At 38.1% G+C, this 24,275-nt stretch overlaps 1 protein-coding gene across 1 annotated transcript; it reads left to right on the top strand.

Moving 5' to 3' along the window:
- The first annotated feature begins 336 nt into the window (after nt 1-336).
- EBAG9 (estrogen receptor binding site associated antigen 9) lies at nt 337-22,603 on the top strand. The gene is made up of 8 exons (XM_037166948.2): nt 337-563; nt 6,282-6,369; nt 9,784-9,881; nt 13,024-13,102; nt 13,872-14,030; nt 15,632-15,739; nt 18,114-18,205; nt 20,781-22,603. The coding sequence occupies exons 3-8, from the start codon at nt 9,799-9,801 to the stop codon at nt 20,899-20,901; spliced, it is 642 nt and encodes a 213-aa protein (XP_037022843.1). The 5' UTR covers nt 337-563; nt 6,282-6,369; nt 9,784-9,798; the 3' UTR covers nt 20,902-22,603.
- Nucleotides 22,604-24,275: the final 1,672 nt, after the last annotated feature.

The following is a 24,275-nucleotide window of genomic DNA, read 5'->3' as shown; positions in this document are numbered from 1 at the left end:
CTTGGTCCCATACGGTGGAGGGCAGAACAACAAGGGACGTATTGGGGCTGAGGAACTCGACAGAAGGCTGGGCCTGGGCCACACGGAAAAAACTGGGAACATCAAGGGCGATGGAGCAGTCACTGCAGCCAGCAAAGTCAAAAATCCGACCCAGGAGGAGGTCTCAGGCACACAAGCGGCTGCTGCTCGTCCCGCCCTCCGGCGCTCATTGGCTGTATGCCCCAAAGCCCGACCCACAGCCTCTAGCCTATTGGTCCAGGAAGACCGGGGCGGGGTGCGGAAGTACGGGTCTGGAGAGAACCGGGAGCCTCCTTCCAAGGAGGGCAAAAAAGGAGGAGCAAGGGGAGGGCTTCTTGATGAGGGGGCGGTCATGGCGGCTGCGCGGCGGCAACGGCGCCGGCGACGAAGCGCGCGCCCGGCTTTGAATGAGCGGGGTTGAGGCGGAACGCGCGGAGCGGGAGCTCGGACAAGCAAACGCCAGCGCGCGTGCGCGCGCCTTGTGTGCGCGTGTGGCCCGCGGCGTATCGGAGGCTCCGCCGGGCGGGCGGGAGGGGGAGGGGCAGGTGAGTGTGTGCGGCTCGCGCGCGCCCGCGAGGGGCTTCCCTTCCCCATCCCCACGGCAGTCTCGGCCTTGGGGTATCCTCTACTCGTCGGGTCAGCCCCCTTCTCGGCTTCGCACTTCCCTCCCTCCCACCTTCCTTTTCGCCCCTCTCGCTGGTTTCCCCCCCCTGTGGCTCTCGGATGGTCTGGGCTACTGTTTCCGGGTCAGGATGACCTCGGGGTGAGGGAAGGGAGATTGGGAGTGGGCCGCGGGCGTGCAGCCCTCCTGGTGCAGTGCCGACGCGTGGGAGGTCGGGCCGCGGGGCGCAGTCCAGAAAACCCCCGAGGCTCGGCAAATTCCCCCGCCCCAGCAGGGAAATTTGCCCGTCTTTGCCCGTCTTATCTGTCGTTCCTCTGCACATCGTGTTCGTTCCCAGGCAGGTTTTTCCACAATCCAAATAAACATCCCACCTGGCACCCACTTTTAGCAATTTGGAGCGTTTCCGAAAACGCCGTGCGCATGGCGTCGGATTGGGTAACCTGAAAGCGCTCCTTTCGTTTTTCTCATCTGTACAGTGGGTATGATCTTGTTGTTCATCAGTTTTAGGTGGGTAATCTGAAGTTATAAAGCATTTTGGCCGTGAAACTCCTTACTTTTGAGTCGTTCTGGAGGCCTTAACTCTGCCTTTATAAGAGTCTCAGAAGTGCCACGTATTTGAGGGCCTGTCTTTGAGTTGCCAGACGTGGTAAAGTGTTTGACTTAGAACTTGCTTTCACATTCTACTAGTTCCCCTTCTCTTGACGCTGCCAAACTTTGGTTTTTGAAATTTGAGTTCAAGTAAAGTTTATTTTTGGAGCCTTGTCATTCCTTAACCCAGTTCAGAGAGTTACATACTTAACTGAGAATATTTCATTCTGCACTAGAGCATATGGCTTTTCAAATGTTGGTATTAAAAAAATTCAGAATGCCTAGTTTTAGAAATAGATTAGTGACTTGTTTGCTCCAGTGTGTATCGACATAGATTGGGTTGTTTAACAAATTGTAATACGGTGACTACTGAAAAGATCGCGCCAGCATGTTTCATGGAATTACAAGGAGGAAAGACAGTCTTTCAATTTCTAATGTAGTACTGTTTTTACCGTAGGTGAATTTTTCCGCTTGACATAGCTGAGGTGACATTCCTATTGATTTCCTCCAGATGTCTTTTCTACAAAAGCCCTGAGGATTGGTTGCATTGTGAAATTTATTCTACTAAATCTCAAGTTTTTGTGTTTTTTAAAGAAATTTTAATTTTAAGATTAGATTAGTATTATTTAGTCCTACAAAGTATTTTGAAGCAATCAAAGTGCGAGTTAGCCTAAGATGCATTCTTATCAAGTTGGTCATCTAGAGGCCATTTCAAAAATTAAACTGAGGCAATGAGTATCAAATTAAAGGTTTCACAAATGGGATGTGTATGGTGTGAGGAGAGCTGGAGCTTTGGGTTCAATCCATGTAATTCCTGCATGAGTGAATCTGAGCTTCACTGTCATCCTCATCTTTTCTTGAGATTACGGTGAGGTGATGGAACATACATTGTCTAGAATAGCAAGGTTCAGCTGGTGTACTGCGAGAGGCACACACCAGAATTCTTAAGGTGCTGCCAGAATTCTTAAAACATGTGATTCCTGACTATTTAGTCAGAAACACCAACCTCTTTTCCCTCAGGTTGTCAAATTAAAAAAAAAATGATAACAGCCAGCACAACAATAGTCATCTGGTATGAAGGAATCAAAATTACACCTATTTTTATCCAGCAAAAAATACATTTTTGGTGTGGCACAGAATTTTGGTGATTAAGCTTGTTTGCCATGAGATGAGAAAGATTGAAAATCGCTGCTCTAAAACTATGTCTTGAACATATTGAGTGCTCAAGGAATGTGAACTTCTGTTCAATCAACAGATAGGTACTTGAGTCACCTACTATGATTGGCATGGGCTAAGATGTAAAATACTAACTGAGCAAGACTGATGGGGACTCGGCCTCCTTCTCTTGCATTGTTACAAGTTTGTGACAACTGAGCAGTGGACACAGTTTCTCTGTAGTGGATCAGTAGTGTTTTCTATCTTTGATAGAATTGGTTACATAGTAGGTGCTAAGTATATATCTTCATTGAAATGAATTGTACTGAAAGAATTTCTAAGAATGTTTAGTGTTAGTGAGGTATTCTTGGCTTTTGAATTAAATAGACTTAGGTTTGAATCAGAGTCATTGGGTGTGAGAACATGGAAATAATATTTTATTCTCTGTGCTTCAGTTCTATGAAATGGGAGTAATACTGTCTATCTTGTAAGATGACAGTATGAGTTACCGGAAATAATATTAGGCAGTGCTTGGCAGGCAGTACATGGACAGTTCCTCTCTTTCATTCATTTCAAAAGCAAATATTCTGCAGAATAAGGAAATTCTTAATTGCTCAATTTTTAATTGAGAATTTTATTCTGTTGTCAATGATACTAGGTTGGCCAAAAAGTCCTTTTAGTTTTTTCCATAAAATAAAACACGTTTCATTTTCATCAATAACTTTACTGATTTGGATATTTTGAGTATGTCAGCTCTCTCCTGTGTGGTATAACATTTGTTGATTTTTCTCAATATCTTGATTTAATGGCTCTCAACTTCAGCCGGTAGACCTGAATGTGGAGTGTTGTCTTCCGAGAAATCTCCAGCATGAATCTTCACAAACTACTTTTGACACATTTAATCAGTCACAGCACTTTCTCCATACACTGCACAAATTTTTTTTGCATTCCAGTTGTATTTTTACCTTTCTTGAAATAATAAAGCATAGCTTGCTGAAAATGTATATTTTTTCCATATTCAGTATTCAAATGGCTACACAAAAATTCACTGATTTTGATAAGAATTTTAAAAAAATGCATGCTGATATGTTAACTGTCACAATGCAGTCTAACAAAACTGTTTTGAATGAGTTCAAGACAACTAAACACTACTAGAGCCATCGTACGGGAAAAACTAAACGAACTTTTTGGCCAACCAAAAAGTTCCACTTTTTGTTTTTCTGTTGGAACAACTGGAAGTTTTATTTCCAGTTACCACTGGAGTCATATAAGTTAAATACTTACTGCACAATGACACACATTTTTGGCAGGGTGATAACTCTGGTTACCAAGCATCTATATGACATTGACTCTCAGCTCTTCATTCATGTAGCCTATGTAAGTCCCCCCTTAACCCTGGGGGATATGTTCCAACCCCTGGTGGATGCCCGAAACCACAGATGGTGTTGAACTCTGTGTTCTGCACATACGTCTTTTTCCTGTAACACGTACCTGCTATACAGTTTGATTTATAAATTAGGCACAATCATTAATTAAGTAGAATAAGGGTTATTTGAAGAAGAGCACTGGGATACCAGGACAGTCTATCTAATAACCAAGATGGCTACTAAGTAGCTAACAGGCAGGTAGAGTTTTTAGTATGGATACACTGGACAAAAGAATGATTCATGTCCTGGGGGGGGGATAGAGCACACAGCAGGTGATTTCATTATGTTACTCAGAAATGTGTGCAATTTAAAATGTATGCATTGTTTATTTCTGTAATTTTCCATTTACTATCTTCAGACCACACTTGACCATAGGTAACCAAAACTGCCCTAAGTAGAACCACAGATAAGGGGAGACTATTGTATATCCTTGAGGCCTACTCCTCTCCCCAGTTTTTAAATACTAATGGAAATTGGTTCTCCAGAAAGAGTTACAAATTATACAGAATGGTGGTATTAATGACTTTTTTAAAGATTCTAATCAGATCCCTGGTCCTGGGTTTGATCCCTGGTCTGGGGGTGTGTGGGAGGCAACCAGTTGATGCCTCTCTCTCTATCTCTGTCTATCTCCGCCTTTCCACTTGCTCTAAAGTCAGTAAATATGTCCTCGGATGAGGATTAAACAAAAGATTCTAACTAGAATCTGAAAACTTTACTAAGTGACATAATATTATTGAAAAATGTGTTCTTAGCACAAATGTCTTAATAGATTTTTTGCTATAATTGGCACATAATCATATAGTAAACTGCACATATTTGAGTGTACAATTTTACCAGTTTTGATGAATGTGTATACACCTATGAAACCATAACCATAATCAAAATAGCAGGTATATCCATCATGCCCCTCTGTAATCCATCCTTCCCACCTTTTCCTTCCCCATCCCAAGGTAATGCTGATCTACTTTTTGTCACTATAGACTTCTTTTTATTTTTGAGAGTTTTTAAAAAACATGGAATCATATGGTATGTATTATTTTTGTGTGTAGCTTCTGTCATTCGGGGTAATTTTTTTCAAACATAGCCACACTATTTGCAATAGCAGTTCATTCTGTTTTATTGTTGAACAGTTTTATAAGTTTGTGCCACAATTTGCTTATCCATTTACATGTTGATATATATTTGGGTTGTTTTCATTTTCAAGCTATTAAATGTAAAACTTCTATTCAAGTACTAGTTTTTGTATAGGTATGTGCTTTGATTTATCTTGGGGACATTCCTGGGAGTAGAATGGCTAGGTAATATGGTACATGTTTGTTTAACCCTGTAAGAAACCACCAACTGTTTTCTAGAATGACTGTATCATTTTACATTTCCACTACCAGTGTATGATGGTTACAGTTGTTCCACATCCTCACCAGTACTTGGGATAGTCATTGTTTTAATGAGCCATTCTGATAGGTGTGTAATGGTTTTTAACTAGTTTTAATTTGTGTTTCTCTGATTAACGATGTCTACCATTGTTTCATGTTCTTATTTACCATTGTGTTTCTTTTTTGGTGAACTGTCTAGTCAGACCTGCCCATTTATTAATTGGATTATTTGTTTTCTTACTGAGTTTTGAGAGGTTCTTATGTTTTCTGGATACAAGCCCTTTACCAGATATATGCTTTACAAAGATTGACTCCCAGTCTGTGGCTTGTCTTTTAATTCTTTTAAATGTTTTTGAATTGTAGAAGTTTTTAATTTTAATGAAGCCCAATTTAACAGTTTTGGATTATGCTTTTGGTGTCATAACTATCTAATAAAATCTTTGTCTAACCCAGGGCCAAAAAGATTTTATCCTATTTTTTTTAATTCTAGAAGTTTAGTTTTAGGTTATATATCTAGGTCTATGATCCATTTTGAGTCCTTCTTCTAAATGGTGTAAGACACAGATTGAAGGTTTTCTTTTGTTTTTTGTTTTTGTTTTTTTTGCATATGGATAGCCAGTTTTTCCAGCCCTGTTTGTCAAAAAGACTGCCTTCTCTCCATTGAACCACTTTCACATCTTTGTCAAATTTCTGTTGTTCATATGTATGCCAGTTGTCCATTTTAACAAGTCTTGAAATCAGGTAATATTAGCCTTCTACATAGTTTTTTAGTGTTGTTTTGGCTAGTATAGGCCCTTTACATTTCTGTGTGAATTTTAGAATTATCCTGTCAAGTTTGGAGGAAAAATCCTGCTGAGATTTTTGTTGGTAATGCATTGAATCTATAGTTAAATTTAGGGAGACTTGCTATCTTAACAGTATTGACTCTTTGAGACCTAAAAGGTCTTTTTAAGTTGATCTTCACGTCTTCTAAATTTCTCTCAGAAATATTTTTTGTTTTTACTATATAAGGCTTTCATCAGATTTGTGCCTAAATATTTCATATATTTTGTGCTTGTTTATTTGTAATCCTCAAAGATATGTTTTTATTGATTTTAGAGAGAGGGAGAAATATTGATGTGAGAGAGAAACGTCTGTCAGTTGCCTCCCGTATGCATCGAAACTGGGGATTGAACTTGCAACCTAGGTATGTACCCTGACTGGGAATCAAACTTGCAGCTTTTTGGTGTATGGGAACAATACTCCAACCAACTGAGTCACCTGACTCAGGCTCATAATTGTTTTAAAGTTTTAATTTGTGATTGTCGCTAACATGTAAAAAATATAGTTGATTATAGATTTCATTGGATTTTCCATTTAGGCACAGTTTTATTTCTTCCTTTCCATCTGGATGCTTTTTATTTCCTTTTCTTGCTTGATTGCACTGGCCAGTGCTTCCACTACAGTGTTTAATAGAAGTGATGAAAGCACATGTACTTGTGTTGTTCATAATCATATGCAGGGTCATCACCTGTATGTTTTGTGCCATTGTTCAGTAAGTATTTTTCAACTTGAATGATTTTGGTGGTAACTGAAATTAAAATTTCCAGTTGTTCTAACAGAAAAATAGAAAGTGGAACTACTATTGATAACAGAATAAAATTCTCACCCTAGCAATTAAGAATTTTCTTACTGGCAGAATATTTGCTTTAGTGATTAATAAAAGAGAGGAACTAATACTCAGTGACGAGGTACAGTGCCAACCACTATCTAGTATTATTTCAAGTAACTCATACTGTCACCTTATGAAATAGACAGTATTACTCTCATTTCATAGAACTGAAGCACAAAGAGTAAAATATTATTTCCGTGTTCCCACACTCAATGACTTTGATTCAATCCTAGGTCTGTTTAATTCAAAATCCAAGAATACCTCACTAACAATAAACATTCTTAGAAATTTAGTGATATTATTTCCAAGATAAATTTTCCAACCAGTTACTGACATGGTTAATTATCAAGCAACACATAATTTCTTCTTTGACCCATTGGCTGTTGAGTTACATTATGTTTAGTCTCATGCATTTGCCATTTTTCAGTTTTCTTTCCCTAATTGATTTCTTATTTTATGCCATTATGATCAAAGAAGATGCTTGATATGATATCAGTTTTCTCAAATTAGGTAAGGCTTGCTTTGTCATCCACTGTGTACTTGTAAAAATAAGTATTTTGCAATTTTGGAATGAAAGGTTCTATGTGGGCCTATTGAGTCAATTTGGTCTAATGTAGCATTTAAGGCTATTATTTCCTTATTGATTTTCTGTGTGGAAGATCCACTGATGTGAGTGAGGTATTAAAATCCCCATTATTGTATTACTGTGAATGTTCTTTTGTGACCATTAATAATTGCATATATTTCAGTGCATAGATGTTTATGATTGTTATATTTTCATCTTGGATTGACTGCTTTATAATTATATAATATCCTTATTTGTCTTTTTACATTTTTTGTTTTGAAGTATATTTTGTTTGATATGAGTATTCCTACATCATCTTTCTTTTCAATTTTCAGTGAATTATCTTCTTTTAATCTCTTCAGCCACCATACGTGTCATTGAAGCAGTTAATCTCTTTACATTTAAAGTAATTATTGATAAGCATATACTTATTGCCATTTTGTCCATTGTATTTTGGTTTTGAGTTTTCTTTTCTTCTCTTGCTTTTTCCCCTTTTTGTTTTGTTACTGAACAATAATGGGGGTTCAGCTGGCCACTGCCACAAAAGGCAAACTCTAGAGTCAGAGGCTGGTAAGAAAGGAAGAAGGTTTTTATTTGAATGCTGAATGATCTGGAACCATGGGGAGCTCCCCATCTCAAAGTGCCTCTCCTCTGCTAAACCCAGACAAAGCCTAGCTGTCCTCAGCAAGATCAAGACAAATGGCAGTCCTGCTCCACTGTAAAGTACAGTTCTATGGAGCTCCAGCTGCTGAGCAGTCATCCAGGCAGCTAAACTTGTTCCCAGCTGCTGTCTGGCTTCAGTTTCCCTCCTGGAGTGAGCGTGTAGAACCAGTGTGGCCATAGCCATGCATTAGCTAGGGCCACATGGTCCTGTGCTCCTAGGTCTGAGAGCACACAAATGCACTGGTGAATGTTTCACCAGGTCACAGAAGGAGAGAGAAGAGGGGGAGGAAGAGAGGGAGAAAGAGAGGCATTTTCTCCTGGAGGCCAGTGTACCATCTGAGTATAGGTCTTGAACTGCAGTGAGGGGTAAGCGAGTTTCTTTGTTTTCCTGGGTTTATATGACTTTCTGGTGGAATGAGGGGCTTTGCTTGCTCCACCTCCCAACCAGTCCCTTCTCTCCCTGGGCTACATTGACAGGCCTCTCTGGTCCAGTACCTCTCCTGCTTCCATTCTGACTTCTGTTGCATAGGTGCCTGCCTTCCCCTGATCTCACTCCTTATCTGGTACCAGAGTGGGTCAGAGGTCTTTTTTTCCTCTTAATCGACTACCTTTCTAGCCTTTCTCATGCTCATTGAAAGAACTGTCCCCTGCCACTGCATGGCTGATGGGAGAGGCTCCTATGTCCTAGTCCTGCATGCAGTGAGTTGCTCATACTTGTGGCCCACTGGCAGAGAAAGGAACCCTGGAAACCCTGCATGCCCTCTTAGGCAGCACTGACAGCATCCTGAGTGGGAGGAGCTGGGCATATGCAGCAAAAGCAGGACCTTTGCACCCAGGCAGGGCGTCCACAAGGCCAGCGCTCAGTTACTCCTCAACGTGGCTTTGTAAAGGCTTGGATGGGCTGCAGGCCACACCCTCAGTGCTCCAATCTCTGACCTGCATCTTGGAGGAGCATAGCTTAGTGCACAAGTAGCTTCCATATTTCAATTCCACGGCTTAGCTCCATTTTTCCCAGTGGCCCTGTCTGTTCCTCAGCCCACTCCCAGAGGTCTGGACAGGCTGTTTCTCTGTTGGTATCACTTTGCTAGTTTTTACAGTTTTTGTTTTGATGCCACCCTGTTTTTCCTGCTTGATCCCATTGTTCCCAAGGCAAAAAGCTCAGGGCAATATAGCTGGGAACAGCTGTGGTGATCTTGCAGATAAGTCAGAGCCCAGGGATAGAGCCCCCCACTTTACCATATGGAAGTGGGGGGAAACAAAAAATGGTCCTCACTGGCTCCTCCTGACCACAGAGTTCCTGCAGCTCCTATTGCTTCCCAGCCTGCTCTATTTGGTCTCTTTCTCTTGTTTGTTGTTCAGATGCTGTTTATTCAGCTCTCAGGTGTACAGTAGTAATTATTGTCTGTATATGAGTTTGCTCATCGGAGAGGGTGAAGAGAGTTCAGTGGCCTTCACTGCCACCATCCTGGACCTCTAATGATTTACATTGTTCTTAAGTTTTTATTTTTATTTCTTTTTAGAGAGAGGAGAAGGAAGGGAGAAAGAAGAAAGAATGCTATATATGTAGCACAGTAAAGAAAAGTAAAATAAATAATCATAAAGAAAAGTAAAAATATGCCTGGTTTTCACAGCTTATAATAGGACTTTTAAACATGACTTCAGAACAGGGGGACAGCCTATGAAATTCACTTAACGCATTGATTTTTGTGCCCTTTCCACAGGTTTTGCTTCCCACCATGGCTGTCACACAGTTTCGGTTGTTCAGAGTTTGTACCTGCTTAGCAACGATATTCTCATTCCTAAAGAGATTAATATGCAGGTAAACAAATTTTACGTTCAGATTGACCTATTTATCTCCTCTGTAGTTGAATACCTTCATAACTATAAAGCAGCAGGACGGACTGTATTTAAACTAAATTTCTTGATTGTAGGATTCATTCACCAATTTCTAGTATTTCTAAAATATTTTTCTCCACTTCAGATTTTTTTCTTTGAAAATCATATTCCATTAAAGTAACATTTCTAGCACTGTAGAATTTCAGAAATAAGAAAACTAATTTTCATTATTAAAATTATCAGAGGATTTTGATGGATACAGTTGTTTCATATCAGAGTGTCATAAGATGGTTAGGTTGAATTAGCAATAGGTGTTTCTTTATAGACTACAATGTGAATGTTATTTTTATATTTAAAAAACTTTAACAGAGAAACCCCAAGTAAAGTCATTTCTTTTTTAAACTTAGTCTCAAATAATATGCCAGAATGTACATGTAGCATCGTTCAGAAAAGTCATTCTGCTTCTGTAACTCATCCAGAGACTGAATTTCTGCAGTTTCTAAACTGTGTTCAGGCACTTCAGGTCTTCGCACTGAACTCACAGGAGGGTCACAGGGTATTTTTAATTTTTCAGCAAAGCACAGTGAATGTAATAGTCAACATCTTTTAAATGATGGGCTCAGAGAAGTTTGCATTTGCAACATTAGATCCTATAGTACTACTTTTGAGGACGTTCTTGAATGTTTGAGATAAGTTTTTGTTTACTTGTATTTTTGGTGACTTCTCTTTGCAAAGCTAGGATTTTAGACTGTAATTAAAAGCAAGTACTGAACCAAAATTACTGTAGAACAGAAAAGGAGGGTGGCAGTAGTCAATCTGATTGCAAGGCTTGAAGAGTTGTGTGGTGTCCAGCAGGCATGCACATTCTGATAGTAAGTCGGTGTGCTTAAAAATGAAGGAAAAGTATTATTTTTCTTAAAATTGACAATGTATTGTTTTTTTCAAATGGCTACTAAGCAGTTAGGACATATATAAGTGTTAAGTTGTTTGGGCCTACTTACATAATCAGTGGAACTGTTAGGTATTTCTTTTGACCTGAGGATATTGGTACATTAAGCATAGGGATTGGAGGGCACTCAGCTCTCCTTTTCAGTGAACGCGATTTAGATGTTACACAGAACTATTCAGTTCTCAGCTTGCTGTTCAGAGCTTAGTTACGTATGGCCCCCTAGCTGCAAGGGAGTGTTCTCGAGCAAAGTGGCCATTTTATAATTACCAAAACCCTGAAGATTAAGTGTTACTGAATTTATTGTTAGAATTGGAGTGATCTGGGATTTCAAAAAGAAGGCAGGGTTCAGGGTATGACTGTACGAATGAGTGGAGATGATTGCTGGATAAGAGGTCAAGAAAGAAATGGGAAATTTAGGTGATATTGAAGTCACTCAGAGGACAGGATTTGGGAAGTAGGAAAAAGTGCTCAAAATCATTCAGATAGAGCATGAGGACAACGGCCAGAAATTCACTAGGTAAAGCATGACAAGAGTGAATATTAAATTGCCAGAGTCCAGAGGTTAAAAGAAGTAGTTATGTTAACAGTAGTGGAGCCCTGGCTGGTGTAGCTCAGTGGATTGAGTGTGGGCCTGCAAACCAGAGGATCACGGTTCGATTCCCAGTCAGGGCACATGCCTAGGTTGCAGGCAGGTTCCCTGCAGGCCAGTTCCCTGCAGGGGATGCACTAGAGGCAACCATACATTGATGTTTCTCTCCCTCTCTCCTTCCCATCTAAAGATAAATAAATAAAATCTTAAAAAAAAACAGTAGTGGAAATTAGAGTGATTTTGGTCTTGAATCTCTATTTTCTAAAACTTCTGTTGAATATGCATTGCTTTTAATATAAGAAATTACATTTGATTTTAAAATATTTAGGACATTTGTCACATAAATTTCTATTGTCTATGTAAATATAATTAGGATTGATTTTATGTTCAGTTTTTAAGAAAATTAACCCTTTTTTAGAATAAGCTTTTTTAAAAGTATCAGAAGGAACCTAAATATGTCCTCTAAAATACCAGGTTTACATCATAAATTTAGTAGTAATTACTTTTTTATTTATCCTTTTAAAAAAGTATATTTCCAATTTCATATTAAAAGTAGCTGATTTTGGCAATTAGATCTAATAGAGGCATTATAGATTATTTGAAAAGAAGCAAGTGACTGATCATTTATAATAGCTACCTTTTTAAAATATTACATAGCAGGTACTATCTAGTGTCTAGTTGCTTTAATTATTATCACTTAATTAAATCCTCACAACAACCCTAAAAAATAGGTTTAATACCTGCATTTTACAGGTGAGCATTTTGAGGCTGAGAGGTTAGATAATTCCAACTAGATGCATAATAGAAATAACATAGAAAATCATGGTTTACACAGGTTGCATAGTCTATGCCTTCAACATCTGATTTATAATACCTATTTTATTTAATATAATACTTTTCCTACTATTTTTTTAAAGATTTTATTTACTTATCTTTAGAGAGGAAGGGAAGGAGAGCAGGAGAGAAATATCAAGGTATGGTTGCCTCTCATGAGTCCTCTGCTGGGAACTGGCCTGCAACCCAGGCATGTGCCCTGCCTGGGAATCAAACCGCGAACGTGTGGTTCACAGGCCCTCACTCAATCCACTGAGCTACACCAGCCAGGACATACTTCTTAAAACTTATCGGTTACAGTTTAGTTCAGCCCAGTGATTTTCAAACTTTTTATCAATTTAATCCGTAAACTTTCCAAGAAGCCAAATATGTAAAACAAAAGCCAAGTCCCCCTGGTTGAAACAGCACAGGTGTCCCAGAGCTTCACCTACAGGACTCACAGATATCCAAGTTGCATGATTCGAAACCACTGCATTTTTGGTTTTGGCTTTATATTCCTCCTGAGTTTGGCTGTAATTCAGGGTTCTAAGCCAAGGAGCAGTTATGCTTATTGTATGATCCAAGATATTAAATACGGAAGATATATGATGCATGCTTTTTGTTTCATATCTTACTGAGAAACTGTTAATTGTTAAAATAAATAATTCTAAATTCAGAAAATATTTTTTATAAGCCTTAAGTTACTGTCCACAGTGCTTTTACCTATGCTTGCTTTGGTAGTTCTTGAAATAAATTATTTCATTTTTGTTTTAGATCTGGCAGAGGACGGAAATTAAGTGGAGACCAAATAACTTTGCCAACTACAGTGGATTATTCATCAGTTCCAAAACAGGTAATTTTCTTTAAAGTTTGAATAAATGTTCCAGAACCATATTTTTTAAACTGAGTTGCAGATCCTTTACTCTGTCGTGAAAATAATTGGAAGTCAGGGTCTTGATTTTTGTTGTTGTTACATATTTTTATTATAATTTTTTTTTCTGGTTCCTTATTTTCTGTTTTTTTTTGTTTTTTTTTTTGCTGAGGTCTTCTATTTTTTCTTATTGGTTTTAAGAGCATTTGCTATTGCTTGTTGGAACACATTTACAATAGTTATATATTAAAGTCTTAGATAATTCCAGCATTTATATCTTGATTGACTTTGTCCATGTCAGTTGAGAAGCAATTTCTTGCTTCTTTTTGTGCTGAATAATTTTGGGTTATTTCATGGACATTCTGAATATGTTTGAGACTCTTATCTTATTTAAATCCTGTCAAGAATGTCTATATTCTTTAGTTTATCAGGCAATTGACCTGGTCAGGCTTAGGCTGCAAGTTTCAATACTTTTGTTGGCTGTAGTTCTAATGTCCGTTCAATTTTCAAAGCATTTGCTTTTTTTGTTTGTTTATTTTAAATGGATAGGACAGAATGTCTACATGGGAGTAAAAGTATTTTTTTTAACTTTTCATGTAGTTTTGGTATAGGAAATAAAATTTTTATTTCCCTGTTGGTCAAAGACATTTGAAGCTCATGTTTTAGCAAGCCCATTTTTCCAATAAACAATGAAGGAGATGTCGATTAGGTTCACCCTGCATGGCTGACAGTGTCGATCAATTAACTTCAGACGGATGTCGAAGAGTGGACTTCCTGGGATGAAGATGCGCCCACAAGTGTGAAGATTGAAGGAGGGAACGGGAACGTGGCAACACAGCAAAATTCTTTGGAACAACTGGAACCTGACTATTTTAAGGACATGACACCAACTATAAGGAAAACTCAGAAAGTATGTTAAAGATTTGTACTTTCAGCAATTAAACTGCTTTTCAGATTCCCATAGTGAAAATTAGACAGTATTCTAATAATTAATATTCTGAGAATGCCTATTTCTAATGATTAATTTGTTGTATCTGTCACCTTGAAGATGAATTTTATGTATTCAAGTGACCTGGACACAGATCTAGTGATCTGTGCTCCTTTAAAAATTATATCTAAACATTTATTTGAAAGTCTACTGTATATCAGAGTCTGTATTCCGGTGTCTGCTGTGAAGGCTAAGCTGAATAAGATACAAGTCCAGCCTTGAAAGAGTTCACAGTTTAGTGATGTCGGCAAACTGATAAGTGCTTTCCATCGTTCCTAACATAGAGTTGAGAACTTGGAGTGATGTGGGTTTGTGTTAGTCGTTAATACTTCATTTAATCCTTTCAAGTTGAATATGGATGCAGGGATATAAGGGAAAAAGAGCAGTGGCTGAGTATTTTTCTTTTTTAAAACCAAATAGTACATATACTTGAAAAAGTATTTTTAAATCATAGACTATAGAGGAGCTTATAGAGAAAAGCAACAGACTTTTGCCCCAATGCTCTTTCTGGGTAGTTCTACCTCCCAGACACAACCACTAATGACTTTTTCTGTTTGGGCTCATGTTGCTGTCTTGACTCACCGTTGACAGACACTGTCCACTGACTTCATACTTTGGCAAATGAGGGTTTATTTCATACTACCCTTACCTGCGTCCCCTTCTTTCAAATTTTATGTTATTATTCCAGTCTACTTCACCAGTCACTGCTATTAAAAAACAAAACAAAACCTTAAAGTTTCATTTCTTCAGTCAAACATAGAAAATATTTTATAAATTCACCTTTTGACCTTACTTATTCTACCTTTCATCCAATTTCAGCTGGATATTTATTGTTAAATTTTCAGGACTGATAACATTCTCATTCTGTAATCATAATTGTTTTTGTTGAGTTGTCCAAATGTCTCCATGCTGAAAAGCATTAAGTGGTATATTTTTTAAGGAATTGAAGTGAGTTTTGTAGTATTTTGGAAATATATTGCAGCTCTTAATAGTAACCCAGTATATTACAATGGTACCTTAATAAATTAATTAAAATGAAAATCCTTTCTTGCTTGCTCTGTACATGTGGAAGTTCATAGATTTTCTATGATTTCAGAGAAATTATGAAATTTTCTATGAAATTCAGAGAAATCTATGAATTTCCACATGTACAGAGAGCAGGTTATACTTTTGATAGGACATAATACATATTCTTACTTAATACTGTGACTAAAAATACCTAATTACATTTTGGGGATCTACAGTCTGGGAAAGAGGAAGGAGAAAGAGGAAAATTTATTACTATATTTTTAAGTGAAATACAATGTTTCTCAGTATGTAACTGATCCATGTGACAATTGCCTGGGAATTTTGGTGCTTTTTATAGACTATTTAAATTTTTTCTTACATTGCGAATTTTAAAAGAAGACAGGTAGAACTATTTTAAATAACTATAAAATGCTTTGTTCAGTAAATTATTTTGTCTCTCTTTATATAGTGATGTATAAAATATTCCTATAATTCTATTTCAATTAACCTTGCAGATCATTGTTAAGAAGAGAGAACCACTAAATTTTGGCATCCCAGATGGCAGCACAGGTTTCTCCAGTAGATTAGCAGCCACTCAGGACATGCCTTTCATTCATCAGTCAGTAAGTATGTCACTGGTATCTCAGCAAGGGTTGTTTTTTATTCTGTTTTCTTTAAAGAAGAAAAAAATAAAGGTGCATTGAACTTAGTGTTTGTCTTAATATTTCTGTGACTTTGAACCGGGTTGAGCAGACTGAGAGAGGTGCATCTGGTCTTTTACTCCTCCTGTCCTTGAAGAGATTGTAAATTACATCTGAATCTGCAATCACAGTCCCATTGTACACATGAAAGACAGAGACAAAGTGTTACTAGAAAATATGACATTTAAAGAGATTACCACTAAAACCTAACCGTAATAGCCTGTTATTTTTAGTGAGTTGTGTATTGTTTCCCTAGTAGCTTTTATTTACTTTTAAAGTGTGATTTGAGTTTAAATGTGTTTGACCCAAATGCAGCACCTTTAAGGACAAAAGTAGGGAGGAAAGTATATAACTGTGGTTCTTAACCTTGGAAACATTTCAGAATCACCTTTGAACTTTTTAAACCACTAAGGTCCAGCCTTATGCTTTGATTGATTAAATCAAAGTTTAAATATGCTTTGATTGATTATTGATTAGTAATTATTAATTGGTTGTCTGAGTCATCTGTTGTTGTATAACAGTCCCACACTTAAACAATAGTAAACAGTTTTCTTCTCACACAGTGTATGTGGGTCAGGAATCCAGGGGAGACTAACCTGGGTGGTTCTGGCTTAGGGTTTCTGATGAGTGTCCTGTAAGTTATTAGTTGGGGCTGTGGTCTTCTGAGGATTCATTCCCAGGTGGTTCACTTACATGCCTGGGAAATTAATGCTGGTTGGTTGCATGAGCCTCAGTTCCTTGCTGTGGATCACTTCACAGGGCTCCCTGCATTTCCTCATGACGTAACTACTGGCTTTCCTATAACAAGTGACCCCCCCCAGAGAGAGAGCATGCAGGAGTGAAGCCACAAGGCCAATTTATAACTTGGTCCTAAAAGTGACACACTGCAACCTCCACATTAGTTTATTCATTGGAAGCTAGTCCAGTGAATCCAGCCCAGCACAAGGAGAGAATTATGCTCCACCACTTTGATACTCAAGAGGAGTATCAAAGAATTTGCAGACATAGTTTTAAGTCACCACATCTATTTATTCCATTTGTTTAAACTGCACAGGTCCCTTTCAGTCTTCAGGGGACCTGTGTTTATTTTGTTTCTTATTCATTGATCAAAAACTATTTTTGCTAATGCCAGATGCTGAGCTAGGTGCTAGTAAGGTAGTGGAGAGTCAGCAAAACAGGCAAGGTCCTTGCAGAGTATGCATTCTTGTGGGGAAGGCACAGTATTAAATAAATGATCACACATGTAATAAATATTACATATTTTGATAACTCCTTTGCAGGTACATGGTATCATGGTAGCACAGTAGCAAACAGATATTTCTCTAAAAGAGCATAATCACCGGAATGTGTCATATTTATTTTATATTTCTAAATTACAAACATTATTCATGTACACATGCTCTGGATTGGTAAAGTTGTTCAGACCTTACCAGTAAATTAGTGCACATATACCACCCAGCAGGAATTGTGAGATATTATAACATGCATATGGCTCATGAAGTTATAAATATGTAACTGCTGACAGGGTTGGGAAGGGTTAAAAGAGGGTAGATAATGTCTCCAGTGCTTTTTCCACACATTTTCCTTCCGAGCAGACAAAACAAAGAGGGATTGCCTACAAGAGACTGGTAACCTCCTGCACTTGATTCGCTACACCGAAAATATTTTACCACTCATTCCTCAAATGAAGTTCTTCTTTTAAATTGCACATTCTATGTTGGGGGGAACTTATCACTTTTATGGTTGTGATAAGTAGGACAGGCAAAAGTAAGCACAATATAGAAGTACACTGATAAAGAGTAAATTTTCCCTGATTTGTCATTTTTGCCTGGGACCCAGACAGTAAGTGCCACTGAGAAATCTGTCAGTTGACTCTGCTGAAGTGCAGGTGGCTGTGCTAGTCTGAAAATTTCAGTTCTTCCAGGTCACCCCCCGGCTCCAAGTCATCCAGTTAGGGGAACTCAGCCTCCCCTTTCCCCACCCATACCCCCAGCCCTTCCTCTGACTGAAAAGGGACACAGGAACAGTTGTTTTATTCTTGTCCATTCCAAACTAAAATGGGCAGAAGAGAAAAGTTCGTGTTAGAGGAGTATTCTTTAAAACAACATAGGAAAAAAGCTGGCCTTGCCAGGACTGTCGCAGGAACCCCTCAGTTCCAGGCAGACCAGGGCACAGATCCTTTGGGCTTTGTGTAGGACTGGAGGAGGCACGGAGGCGGTTAAAGATGCTCTTCTTGACTGCCCGGGGTGGGGAGAATGGCTCTTCACAATTGTACTTGTTTTGTTTTTTACTGTAGCCTGAACTAGGCGACTTAGATACCTGGCAGGAAAACACCAATGCGTGGGAAGAAGAAGAAGATGCCGCCTGGCAGGCAGAAGAAGTCCTCAGGTACTTGAGTGACACCTGCATTGCCCCCCACGTAGAAGTACTGGGTTTGTTCCTAGTGCCTGTCAGGTCAAGAAAGCTTATTTTGCCAAACGTTACATTCTTTATTCTCATTTGAACCGTAGATAATAGGGGATGCTTTTGTTTGTATTTCAAACCACAGTTGCTATTTTACATGACTAAAATCTCATAGAAACCAAGAATTTAAAGCATTATAGAAGCAAAAGAATAGTTTCATTAATGGCAAATAAATCGATGCACACAAAAGCCCTGTGAGGTGATAATGGAAGTCAGAAAAAGATACACTGGAGGCTTTCAGGCTCATTTTCGTTGGCTATTATGTTCTTGCTTCTTTGTTTTGAGTAGTAAACTTAATTCTTGCTCCTGCTGGATTGGATCAAAGAGTGAAAAGAAAATTTACCATAAGAGAGTTGTGACTATCATCACTGATGAAAACTCAGTTGTTTAAATATTTAAATTGCTTTTGTAGTTTGAAAGGTGATATAGTAAAATACAGCTCTATAAATTTTATTTTAAGATTGTTTTTATAATAGAGATAGGAAGTGAATTGCCCTTTATTTGACTATTTTAACAAAACAACCAGTTTCATTTTTGTATTTCTCTTTCCTGTCTTTATCAATAAATTATTATTACCTTGATTAACCAGCAGAGGGTGCAGTTAAGTAACTGGTAGTCATGCCTGACTTTTTTTTTCCTCTTTTGGTCTTGCCCTTGTTTTCATCAATTTTTCCCTCACAGTTAGGGGTCCATTTTAAAAGTCAATAAAGTTATGAGAGTTATAAATATTTACTTCCTATGTGATCATTATTCAATGTAAAGAAAGTATTTAAAAAATTCTAAATGGCAGCATTTATGTTGTATGGATTATCAGAAAAGATAAACCATCTTTTTTTTACTCTATTTTTTGGGTAAATCATAGAAATTGAGGTCTGAGTGTTTAAAACATTTTAGGCATTTGTGTTCTTACTCACAAGAATAATGGAAAGGGCTGTTCACTTTGAATCCGGTAATTTTAATGATGGTACTATAGAGCCTATGAATTCACAAGTTTCTGTACAAAACCTTCTGTTCCCACCCTGTCCTTTTGTGCCCTGCCTGCAGCAAGACCGAACACACACACTTAGTGTTTTACATGCTATGACAGCTTGGGGGGGGAGCCTGCTAGTCAGTGATAGACATGCTTCATGCTGGCAGTTGGGTAAGTACAGCCAGAGACATGGCGCTTCCTTCTGCTGTTACCGCCCCTGAGTGAACAGTGGGAATTTTAAAAGTGTGTCTGTACTCCAAAGTCTGTAACTCGGCCTATTTCGCATTGCCGCTTTGCAGTCTTACCACTACTGTGATCTGTATCGTTAAGGAAGAAGACTTTGGTACGTTAGTAATTCTAGACATGTGTCTGGACAGGGAAAGTATGTCTTGTCTGCAGTAATCTTTAAGTTTCCTCTTGTGCCAGAAACATCAGTTGTTGATGTTTATATTCCAACTACTGACCCAGTCAAAGCTTGATTATCTTAGTTGTTTGTAACCTAGCCAGCTTTTTATAATTCTTGTCCCTCACTCCCTTTTTACCATGGGCATATTGACTTGTTTAGTGCAAATTATCAGTTTTGTTTGAAAGTGGGAAGAGCTAGTAAGAAGTAGATTTTTAAAAACTACTATTGACATTGATGATCAAAATGTTGCCTACAACGAGTTTCTACTTTCTTGAGTTTTGGTCATTTATAACTCTGCTTACTCCCAGTCCTAAGTGCAATTGAGATTTGCTCATGGCAGTCAGCTTGCTGTCCCACGTGTAGGTGGTGCACCCTGGATTTTTCTGTGTATAAGTTACTTTGCCTGCGCCGTGCCAGCGGTGGCCCGCAGCTTGCCTCCTCAGCCTTGTGTGCTGCTTATTTCCCATAACCTAAACCTTCAGATCCAGGACTAGCTTCTGCTCCTGTCCTTTGGCCTATTGCATCACCCACTCCTGCTCTCATGATATGTAATAAGTAAATAGCCACCTTAATAAAAATTTATTTAATCCTTAAATAGAAATCTAGCTTCTAGTTGGAAGGCCTATCTTAAGTTTCCTTTTTTTTTAAATTTTGTTCTGCAAATCTCTCTTCTTGACATCCTTTGCTAACTTTTAAAAAAATTATTAAAATAAAAGGAGAGTGATTCCTCAATATCAGGCTGTTCTGAGTGGTATCAAAAAACTGATGTGGTCAAAGGGAAGCAGTGGCTTAGTGGGAATAAATAATCTGAAGAAAAGAGGTCAGGAGATGTGGCTTCTTATACTTAATCCTACAACTTTGGTCACGTCACTTAGCCTTTGTGCCTCATGTTACTTGTTTGTAAAATATAGATAATACCTCTTTTAATTTGTAAGTTATATTCTAAGGATTGACAGAAATGCTTTTTTGAAAATCTTTGCAATTTAAAAGTGAAAAGAATGAAGACTTTTTACTTTCATTTGATGCTGGTAAAAAATGCACTGCTGTTTCCTTCTGGAATGTATAAGGTATTTTAGTTGTATGGTATTTTCTGAAGGTAAAAATAAGGATATGTTTTTTCTCAGGCAGCAGAAGATAGCAGACAGAGAAAAGAGAGCTGCAGAACAACAAAGGAAGAAAATGGAAAAGGAAGCACAGCGGCTAATGAAGAAGGAACAAAACAAGATTGGTGTGAAACTTTCATAACAAATGTCCTTCCAATGTCATAGTGCCAGTAGGAGAAATAGGTGACCCACAACCCGAGCAGCATTTGTATGGCTGTAAGAGCGTTTTCAGAATACACACTGCTTGATTTCAGTGCATTCATCAGGCCATTAAGGACACCGGGATTCTGAGAGTACTTTGAACTTTAGTGACTGAGACTCAAAAGAGTGGAAAGACTTACGAGACAATATTTCCTTCAACATGCTCCAACAGAAGACAGTGTGTGCTGTAGCGAAGCTATTACAAATGGAACATACCAGTACCTCTTCCAGCTAGTATTGCTAGCTGAATAAATGGGTGTAAATAATTTTATGGTGGGAAAGAACTCTGCTGTCTATAATGCTTTTCTTCAATGTTCATAATGATAAAATAAATCATTTTAAATATTTTGTTTCCATGATTCCCCAACCTAAATCAGACAGACCTGCAGGGCTTTAACTTTTTTATCGTTCCCAGAAGCTGGTGTTGGCATACATTTCTTTTCATTTGAACCGTTACTGTTTATATTCAGTACATCAAAGAATTCACTGATTTTGGTTTTCAAATATAATGACATTAAATGCAATAATTTTATTTATCATAAAAATTTTGTACATTTTTGTTTTCTTTAAGATGGTGTTATAATGTTATTTATAATTTATATTGCATGTTTAAACATTGAAAATCAGATAAAATGGCAACTTTGTTTTACATTATTATAACGTGTGATTTTTAGAAACTAGTATCAGTAGTTTTCCCCTTTTGTTGTAGATTTTAAGATGTTATGGTCTCTTTAAGTACCTTAGTTCCTCCTCCCCAAAAACCTTTAACTTACAAAGCAGAAAGTCTTCAGCTCTGTCATTTCAAAACTTTTAGACGATTTCTGTATCACTTTTATATACCTGACATAATGCAGGTTACCTGTGTTCTGGGCTAAGATAACATCGATTTATTAAATTATAGACCAAGATAGGAGTAACAGTGATTTTATTTTGGAGTGTTGACTAGCTCCAAAACAGTTTTAAGGAAATAAGATAGATTCTGTGTTCACAGGGAAGATGCAGATTTAATAGTTTAAAATCCTATTGTTTTCCTCCATAATTAAAATACATCCAGCCTGATTTTCTCAGGCTTTAGAATTTTTTAAGACTTTTACTTTCTTAAAAGTTGCCCAAAATTAACATTTGGTCAGTTTTTAAAATGTCACAGGAACTCTCTGTACAGGCCAGATATTGCTAATATATGTGAATTAAAGTGATACTTCATAAAATGACGAACTATATATACAACAAGAGCTCCCCAAGTTCTTAGCTTAATCTTCCAGACTAAATGTGATTGTGGAATCAGCTGAAATCTAACTTTGGTAAAAAGCTTGTTTTTATAGCCGAAATCACATTTTCAAATACATGGTTATTAGGGAGTTTTTGCTACCAAACTCCCAGTAAATAGAATTAGACTCAAAATTTTAATAATATATAAGTGTACATTGTCTTCCCTCATTTGTATTTATTATTTAGTTAATATGGGGAAACTACATGATTTTCTAAATTTGGGGCTCATAAAGCGTATACCTCCTTGTTAGTACAATAAATTGTACTGATTTTCCCTAATATATAACAAGTATTGAAGTCTGCTTTAGTTATAATTTTCATGTGTGTGAGATTTGGGGTTTTATTTGCTTTCTGTGTTTTTAGAAATAAAGACTGCTTAGAAATAAATACATATGACAAACATTTCATATTAGCAAACTGGCTCTTTAGCTTCTAAATTTATGGTTTCTGTTTTTCTTTTCTCTTAATAAAGAATTTTCTGTTTTTAGAAGCTTATTAGAAGGAAACAATATATAAACATGCACAGATAGAACAAGTGAAGCACCACCTGGGATCCAAAACGTGCATTTTGTGTACTGAGGCAAGTAATCAGACACGTCTGAAACTTACTTTGTGCTTGTTTTATATATGCATTCATGGTTTCCAGCTATTTCCTCTTACTGAGCTTTAGCAAGAGATATCCTCTAGTTGACTCTTGGCCCTTCTTAAATAACATGCATGGCATTTTAGAACTGACAAGATTCAGCTTCTGAATTGCTCAGTTTTGACATGCCCTCACCTCTGGCCAGGGCAGCAACCATTCCTGGTTGAAGATTGGTGGTTGGGAAGAAGGGTGTAGCCCTAGAAACTGGCATCTGGATGATGGGGCTTCCCAACACCACTCCACAAGCTGCCACTAACGTGTAAATCTAACCAATGCCAGTGTTACAAAAAGCCTAAATTTTGCCAATGATGTATTTACTGAAGGGTTGGTCTGAGCCAGCTACCGCCGACATGCACATATTTAATCTTTGGGGACAGCATATGTGATGGTTTTCATAGTCTTCAGCACCTTGTTCAAAGGAAATCATTCGTAAGGTGTGCGAGCAAATGCAACAGTACCCAAGTGAGTGGCTCTGGCTGAAGCCAGGTTGAGGGGGAGGGGATGCAGTGCTCTAGGACCTACCGATGGCCCCAGGGAAGGAGCTTCCCCCCCCCCCCCCCCCCGCTCAGGGGGATTGGGGGGCTGCAGAAGATGGTGGGCCCAGGAGAAGCTTATTTTAGTAGCTAATAACTTGTCTTTACCAGTTGCATAGATTTTCTTAAATTTGAGTCACTTCTAATATCAAAGAGAGGTCTTTTTAGTGTGTTTAATTTACTTCACTTTTCTTCTGTACAGCCAAGTCTGTTCAAGGTTACGGCAACAGCCAGTGACTCCTTTTACAGTCACCTGTTGTTTTTTACTTTGCTTTTTACCTTTTATCTTCAGTGCTCCTTAGTCATGGCCATTAGTGATGCTCAAGAACTAGAGTAAGTTTTCAGAGTAGTAATAGGCTATTTCACCAGAAGCCTCGATCTTCAGGGCTGGAAAGAGACTCTATTCTAGGAGCCCCCTTACCCCACCCCGTGTAACATATTTCTGCCCTTGCAGAGCTGCTGCTGACACTGCTAATCCACCAGGAGGAGTTTTTAAGAAGAAACTTACGCTCAGTCTGTGGCCAGCCCGAGTCCATCTCAGCCATGGCTAGTTATGCAGGTAATTTGCCTGTGTATTGATCTGATCACACCAATTTTGAGAGCTGCTCAGTGTTCCCAGAGCTGCTGCGGAGATGGCACAATCTGACTTAAATTGCCTGGGTTTGGAAATCTTTTAAATGGAGACAGTTTTAGAAAGTAACAGACTGTAAATGTGCATGTATAAGCGCATGATAAATGGCAGCTGTTAGGAGGTCCCATGCATACGTTTCCAAATGCTGGGTGTGCCTTGGTACGGCAGCCTCTTCCCTGTGGAGAATGGGGGCAGTAGCAGTAATACATTTTACACACCCTTTCAACCTGCCAACTTAA

The sequence above is a fragment of the Artibeus jamaicensis genome, unplaced genomic scaffold, assembly GCF_021234435.1.
Source record: "Artibeus jamaicensis isolate MK-2021 breed Jamaican fruit bat unplaced genomic scaffold, CSHL_Jam_final scaffold_916, whole genome shotgun sequence".
Classification (NCBI taxonomy): Eukaryota; Metazoa; Chordata; class Mammalia; order Chiroptera; family Phyllostomidae; genus Artibeus; species Artibeus jamaicensis.
Note: the sequence above shows the minus strand (reverse complement) of the source record. Positions and strands in the feature narration are given on the sequence as shown.

What these genes read in the sequence shown, in the direction of transcription:
- EBAG9 (XM_037166948.2), top strand. Translation starts at nt 9,799, where the DNA reads ATGGCTGTCACACAGTTTCGGTTGTTCAGAGTTTGTACCTGCTTAGCA. An exon ending in CTAAAGAGATTAATATGCAG is followed by an intron (nt 9,882 to 13,023) that starts GTAAACAAATTT and finishes TTTTTGTTTTAG; the next exon opens with ATCTGGCAGAGGACGGAAAT. An exon ending in CTATAAGGAAAACTCAGAAA is followed by an intron (nt 14,031 to 15,631) that starts GTATGTTAAAGA and finishes TTAACCTTGCAG; the next exon opens with ATCATTGTTAAGAAGAGAGA.